This window comes from Crocodylus siamensis, chromosome 6, assembly GCF_052110815.1.
Source record: "Crocodylus siamensis isolate JL-2025a chromosome 6, ASM5211081v1, whole genome shotgun sequence".
In the NCBI taxonomy this organism is placed as follows: Eukaryota; Metazoa; Chordata; order Crocodylia; family Crocodylidae; genus Crocodylus; species Crocodylus siamensis.
This window is the reverse complement of record NC_143400.1, coordinates 70884119-70891774: the sequence shown is the minus strand read 5'-3', so window position 1 is coordinate 70891774 and position 7656 is coordinate 70884119. Positions and strand designations below refer to the sequence as shown.

General features: G+C 48.3%; 1 protein-coding gene across 1 annotated transcript in view; it reads left to right on the top strand.

Moving 5' to 3' along the window:
• The first annotated feature begins 534 nt into the window (after positions 1–534).
• The window catches only part of SIAH2 (siah E3 ubiquitin protein ligase 2), a 15945-nt gene continuing 8823 nt past the window's right edge, over positions 535–7656 (top strand). The window contains exon 1 of the mRNA XM_090050476.1: positions 535–1179. Within this exon, the coding sequence (XP_089906602.1) occupies positions 775–1179 (405 nt within the window). The 5' untranslated portion in view covers positions 535–774. The remainder of the gene's footprint in view (positions 1180–7656) is intronic.

Here is a 7656-nt window from a genome sequence, read left to right as displayed (position 1 = left end):
AACTTCTGTGCACCAATGTGTGGCTTGAGGACTGGACTGGAGTCACCTCAAGACCCATCAGTGAGCCACAGTAGAGACTGTCCTCGAAAGGAGACAGACAGTTGACAGAGACGACAGGCGGAAAGAACGAGTTGCAGGCCAGCTTCCTCCTTACTGTTTAGACAAGAAAAAAAAATACTAGCCAGAGAATACTGCTTTTCCCGTGCTTTCACCCTAAATCTACAAACACACCCGACAAAGTCAACAATCCCCATTCACTGCTTGCCGGGACGGAGCTGGAGGGAGCCGGCACGGCCAAAGGGAGAGGGCAAACCCCGCGTCCGTGCCAGGGGCCCTTGCTGGATGCCCCATCCCGCCCCAGGCGCCGGGGCCGGGCTGTGGAGCAGGAGGGGAGGCGCCGGGGGGCGATCCCGGGAGGAGGGTGGCGGGCCGGGGGCCGGCCGGACACTGCAGCCGCACGCTCGGCGCTGCCTCCCGCGGGCACGTCGGCCCGGGGCGGCGCCAGGGAGGGCCCGGCGCGCCTCAGCGCCCGCCCGCGGCCCCGCCCCCCTCCCCGCGCGGCGCGGCGCGGCGCGGCCTGGCCGGGGCATGCTCAGTAGCCGGCGGGAGCCGCGGGCGCGGGGGAGGCGGCGCTGACGCGGCGGCCCCGTCGTCTCTCCCGCGCCGGGCTGGTGCAGCGGGAGGCCGAGCTCCACCCGGGGCCCGACCCCCGATCCGGGGTGGCGCTGCGTGGCGCGCCCGCTGCCCACACGTCCATGGTTTGCTCGGACCGCGATGAGCCGCCCGTCCTCCGCCGGCCCCAGCGCTAGCAAAGCCTGCGGCAAGCAGCAGCACACGCCGTCCCCGGCTGCTGCCCCCGCCGCCGCCGCCGCCACCATCTCGGCCGCCGGCCCCGGCTCCTCTGCGGTGCCCGCCGCGGCCGCGGTGATTGCAGGGGCCGGGGGCGGCGGCGGCGGGCCGGTGTCGCCTCAGCACCACGAGCTGACTTCGCTGTTCGAGTGCCCCGTGTGCTTCGACTATGTGCTGCCCCCCATTCTGCAGTGCCAGGCGGGGCACCTGGTGTGCAACCAATGCCGGCAGAAACTGAGCTGCTGCCCCACGTGCAGGGGGTCCCTGACCCCGAGCATCAGGAACCTGGCCATGGAGAAAGTGGCCTCGGCTGTTCTCTTCCCCTGCAAGGTAAGAGCGCCCGGCCTGCGGCAGCACCGCGCCGGAGGGGGCCCCGGCTCCTTGCCCCGCCGCGCCATGGTCGCAGACTTGCCGAAAGGCGCGAGCAAGGAGTTTCGCTTCCCCTTTCCAGGCTGTAATGAGCGGAAACATCCTCCACCCCGTCCCAGCCGGGTCACCGGGGGCTCCTGGCCCTTGGCCAGGCGCGTGTGGGGCCTCTGTGCAAATACTCGGCCCCCTCGGTCTGCAGAAGCCAAGAAGCTCCTCACTTCTCCTGGAGCAAGCGGGACCCGAGGACAACGCAGTGGGGTGCTTCCCCTCTCCCACCTGGTCCGCAGAGTGTGGCCTGGTGGCAGGAACACACTTCGTCCCCTGGGAGAAGGGGTAGGGAGCAGGAAAAGAAACAGGCCGAGGAGGCGGGAATGCGCATCTCCTTGAGCATGTCTCAAAAGATCTCCATGCTTTGCCTCTTTCCAGACATGCTCACAGCTTAGTACAGTGATCTTGCCTTAAGCCTGCTTCACAGCTGTGTTAGACATAATGTCAGTGTGTAACTGTAATTCAGGTGTTGAAGAGGGAGTCAACTATTGAATCATTGCAGGAGCCCTGGATTTCCAAAATGATATTGCATAAGTGGGTAGAGCCCAAGTTCATGGTCTGACCTATTCTACAGCATTATTTTCTGGGCTGGGTATTGCTTTTGTAGGACAAATGCCAAGGAAGGGCTGTGGTTTACCCAACTACATATTTTAGCTTGGTCACTAAAGAGGTTGTGAAGATTTTAAAAATAGCACACTCTTACTGACCACTTTTGGTCTATTTAACATTATTACATAGAGAGAAGGGTCATGATTAGTTTACTTAGGTCTGTGCATCTAGTCAGTGTCACTCCCCCCCCCACCCCCAAGGTTCTCCTCCAATTCCTGTGGGTTTTTCATACAGTAGAAAGGGGGCCAGAAAAACGCACTGAAAAAAGAAGTGCAACAGAGCTGCAGTCTGAGGGGTACTCACTTCTTAAACTGACCTTATTTCGTGGTATCCTGTAAAGTGAAGGTTTAATCCCTGCTCCTGCCATGACAAACCACAAAGCATATTTACAAAATAAGGTTAACCTTAAGTTCAAGGAAAGATAAAACTCTTAAGGGATTTTTTTTTTTGCTTATTTCACTAAAAGCATATTGTAAAGATCTATTTAAAAGATCTCTTTAGTGAAGTATGCATTCATAGCATATCCAACAGATTCTAGCTACACCTAGCAGAGCTTTGATTTTCCAGACAAGTCCAGGTCCTAGTTACTGTGCTAGAATGGGCTTCATGTCACGTGAGATTCCCAGGGAACTTGTACACATGTCACTTATGTATCTACTTTCAGGATTGGGACAGGAGATCACATAACAAAAGCAACAGACTTTGTGCCATTGTGAGGAGGATTTGATAGCCTGCCCCAGAGGCTGGACTGAAGTTGAGTGAAAAACGTATTTTCCTTCTGGCTCAGAAAAGTGACAGGAGGCCCTACTGCCTCTTCATCTCCACCATCTGTGCCTTTGTGCATGTGTCCCATGCTTTCCAGCTACCAGCATTCTTGCTCATTCTGTTACTTTCCAGGCTGAGGGTTGTCCTTGAAACTCCAGCCTTTTTTTGTATTTTCAGAATACTGGCTTTCATGCCCTACCTATATCAATGTTTGTAGTTTAAGTTGTAGAGTCACATGACACTGCCACAGCCAACAACAGAACCCAGCAATAACATCTGCCTTACAGTTGGTCCTGCATTACAGTTGAAAGCATCTTTGTTTTAAGGGTGGGTTTTAATTGCTTTATTCTTACATAACTTGGCACTGTCATTCTAACAAGGATTTGACATTTTACAGTGTATAAACATGCACATGGGTACATGTACATGCGTGCCCCTATAATTGGGTCTCATGATATTTTCTAAAGCTTGTTCACCACACACAGGACATTTCCTAAATTTGGAATAAGGTCTAAAGAGTCTAAACAAAAAGGTGTTTCCTGTATCAACTCTGTCCTCCTCCTCCTCGCCCCCAAAGCCTGGGTGCTCTTTTAGGCAAGGACCTGGGACTTGAAAGCAAGGTACATCAATAGGGTTCCTTCCTTTAGCATTAGCAGTAAGTCAGTGATAAGTTTCCAAGTCATGTTTCAGTTCTGCGCAGAGCTTGGTGTAGAACCCAAGGTGGAATCACTGATGACAGGGTCTGGACAGAATATTTGCAGAACATTAAGACTTTATAGCATAAAGAGTCACTTTTTGAGCACAAAGTATTTTTCAGGGCTGAGGTCCTGTGAGTGACTTGGAAAAAAAGATTGCTAGCCATTAAGTCAGCTCTTATCAGCTAGGAAAGGAATGATGCAGAACAAGGTGTGTGACACTTCAACCAGTTGCATTTTTCAGCCATCTAAAAGGTATAACAGATGTTACTATTGCTGAATTTTTCATAAGAGACAGTAACCTTGAAGAGGCAGAGACATAAGATGGCATCTGAAACTAGTCAAAATGCTGACTAAGAGTTTATCATCTACTTTGATTGATGACTTGATATAGAAGCATTATGGTTTGTAGGCTTCCAGGGCTTTCCTGAGGTTATTCCAAGATGGCAGTGGCAGGTTTGTAGAGGATGATGATTTGTAAGACCCATAGTGTTCTGCTCTTAGCCACATGCCAGTGTACGCTGCAGGAGTCCAAGACAACCTCACTAGGGAACTTTGCTGCAGTAGCTATGGATGGATAGGGACCTACCTAAAAAAAAAAATAAAAAGATCACAGTGGAAATCTGCGGTGGTGCCTTTAACTTTGGGGGTTTTTTGCTGCATGTCCCCTTTCTCTGTTCCACTGTGTGGCCAAGAGGCAATTAATTTCACTGGTTTTGCCTTTCAACTACTCAGCAATTTTTTATTTATTTATTGGGGGGGGAGCAGGGGGAGGCATGCAGTAACAAAAGGGGCAAGACTAGAAACATCACTGTGCTGCAAACTTGTGCCATGATTTAGGTAGGTCCCTACATATGGAGAGTACCTGTGGCTCTGCAGTCTTCAGTTTAAGGGTATATTTGTAAAGATCTGCAAAACGCCCCATGAGCGGAACTAAAGAGGTGACTCTTGAGAAAAGCCCTAGTTTGCAGGAATCCAGTGTCAGCTGTTGCTCTGGTTTGGCCTATAGTTACAAGCCAAGAGATATTAGATATTTTAGTATGCAACTTGGATAGGTTTTCAAAACTGTTTGTGTGTAGTAGATGCCTTGTTTCCATCTCCTCAGCTGGTTTTCCTCTTTGGAGGGAGAGGGATGGATAACCTGATGATTCAGCAATTGTAGTGGAAATTTTTAGATCAGTTCTGAACTTCTCAGCACTTTTGCCAGGGAGGCAGGTTAAATAAACACTGATATATCAAACTCTGGGTGAGGGGGTTTGAAAGAATTGGGCAAACAGTTCTGAATTTCATATAATTCACAATATAGTCAGGATGGCATTTACTTTTGGAGATGCCATTTAATTAGATCTTGTTTTAAAAACCAAAAAAACAAACCACACAACACCATCAGAAACAGTTCCTTGAAGTTCCTAGAGGCAGGTAACTTTACAAAACTAAAATAAGGAATGTCTCCTGCAGATGCTAAGCCACCCTCTCTCTGCTGTAGAATATAAAAGTACGATGATATTCTGTGTTATTGAATGTAATTATATGCAATGGCAGCAAGACTGTCCAGTGAAGTGGGTTTGAAGAATGTTATGATCCAGGTCAAACAATGCTTAAGATCGGTGTGGTTTTGAAGATATAGCTGCTTGGGGTTGCTAGTTGGACAGACTTTAGGAGAGACCCACCCCAGCACAGACGCCTTCTAACAACCTACACAGGCATTGATTCATCGGTGATGCAGAGGGAAGAATGACATCTCCTGAATGAATCATCAGTGCTACTTCCTGCGGCATTTTCAGCACTGTCTTTGGTTAGGGCACTTCTCTAGCGTGTGAGCTCTGACTTCAGTCACAAGACAAAGTTATATGGCTGTAGGTATCTCCATGAGTTCTTAAGAATGTAGCAGTCTGCTCCCATTCAAATACTGAACAGTGAAATTAAGGTGATAAGGGTAATAACAGATGGAACGTAGAACTAATACGCATGTTTCATTTTAAACCCAACACAGCAAGAAGTTTAGAGAGAGAGTTATGTGCTCAGCTGTGACAGTCTCAGTGTAAAGGAAATAAAAGACATTCATCGCATTTTTCCCCCCTCGCAGAGATGCTGGCCTCATTTCCTTTTTTTTTTTTTAGTGCCTAGTTTTCATCTAATTTATGACAGTCAGCATTCCCTAGTTGTTCTCAGTGAAATCCACACAACACAACTATAAACAGTTTCTCAGATCCAAATCCTACTGTTCGTGCTTTTCATATTGAAGCCAGCCATTGGCCCATTTAGCATCAAAACCTGTTTGACTGGCATTTCCAGGTGTAGGATGCCTCCCCTTTTTACCTGGCTTGTGAATTTTAAAGGGGGACAAGAGACAAAGAGAGAGAATATACAGCTTTCCTGAAATAAAGGCTAAGTGCTGTCTTGTCATCTTTTATTGTTGGACTTCTTGGATGACTCAGTCTAGGAAGGCTTTTTAAAGTCCTAAAATGAAGGGATAGGGTTGTCAACTTTTTTTTTTAAAGCATCTCCTCATGCATCTTAACTGTGTAAAATCAATAAAAGAGTGCATCAGCGTGTTTGGGGGGAACCTGCAGTCCAATGTTAAAAACCGCAAATCTTTGCCCGTCGGTTAAGCTTCGCTGCTTTAAGAACGTTGTAAATCAATCAGTCTTAATCTTGTTCAGAGGCTCTCAGGATAGGCAAAACTTGGCTAGCTAATAAAAACATCCCTTTTTCTTCTTACTGTGAACCCCAACAAGAGCTATCATCTTGCATGGTGTTGGGTAGCCAGACACACAAGTACTTAGCCTTTCCCAATGTAGTTAAGATAATTCTCTTTAAATTCTGAAACAAAGGCAGCATGCATCATAGAGTAGAAGGGTAGAAGAAAGCAATGTACAGATTTTGTCTTTTACTCTCTTATAGGCACCTTAATCCTTCCCCTCTTCTTTAGGCCTGCCCCTCTCATTTTGGTCTGTATCTGGACATCAAGCTGCTGATATTTACCGTGCAAGGCACAGAGACCGTGCCAGGCAATTCAGCTTACAGAGAGTTCCAGTATACATTTGATAAGGGAGATCAACTAGTGATTCAGATCCGTGCATTCTTAAAAATGGTCAGGTCTCAATAGGGACATGTGTGTTAAGGTACAGATAACACAATGTGAATTATGCATTGAAAGCTTGTCTAAGTTTATTACAGCAACACAGATTCACAGAAGTTTAGGGCTGGAAGGGACCCTGTGAGATCATTGAGTCTACTCCCCCCTCCCCCCCCCCCCCCCCCCCCCCCCGCTCTAGACAGGAAAGACTACTGGGGTCAAATTAAGTTAGTCTAAAAAAGACACCAGCAAAAATCCTCTCACAGTGTGAATTAGCTTAAATACCTGCTTGGAGTCTATACCTCTTGCAGTTAAGGAAACTGTTGTTCACAAATCCCTGCTAACATAATCTGTGGTTAACCATGGGTCTGTACTCAGTGCTCTAACAGACAGCGCTGCCCTTACTTGGTTAACAGTGGTTGGAGAAAGAGGAGGGAGGTTAGAGTGACTGAGGAACGCTATGGGAACTGGCCAGCTCAGACACTTGGTAGTGGGATTAGGAGCTTTTCACCTCTGGGTTGTAAATTCAGTTCTGGCCTCAGTGACTGAAAGCCATGAGATAGCAATGGTACAATGGCTCATGTGAAACAGGCTGAGATATGATTGACTTTTCTTTATTCCTGTGCTGATGCTCTTAATTGCCTAAAGATCAGCAAAGTAAGATTAACAGGGTTGTAATAGTCATCACATACTTCTCAGACCTCAGGACAGCAGCAGCAGTCAGAAGGGTCATTTATACTTTACTGCTGCTATTAGCGGAGTTGTGCAGTTCAGGTACGCACCAGTGTGATTAGGCTTCCCAGGTCTGCAGACAGCACTGCCACACTGTTCTTTGTATTGCAGAGGTGTTGATCAGGATCAGGACTTCTCTGTACCGAGTGTACAAATAGGAAAAAAAAAAAAAAAAAAAAAGACAAAGGCTGCATCCAGATGAGCAGTATGTGGTGCCCATTCCCCACCTTGTTACTTTGCAGTGTGAGGGGGTTTTCTTGACTCCAGGAAATCCCAGGATCAAAAACCCCATGCAAGAAGCAGAGCAGCATGTGGCAGTAGTGCATGCTGCTCAGAACTGGAGCCTGGGTGGCTGGAGCCATGCTCCAGCTGCTGGCCAGGCTCCCTGCTGCAGAAGCCCTATGGCTGCAGCTCCCAGAGGCCCCCAAGTAAGGGTGCTGTGGCTAGCAGAGTTGCCAACTCCATCCTTCTCTACCCCACCCCATATAACCTGCTGTCACCAGAGCACAC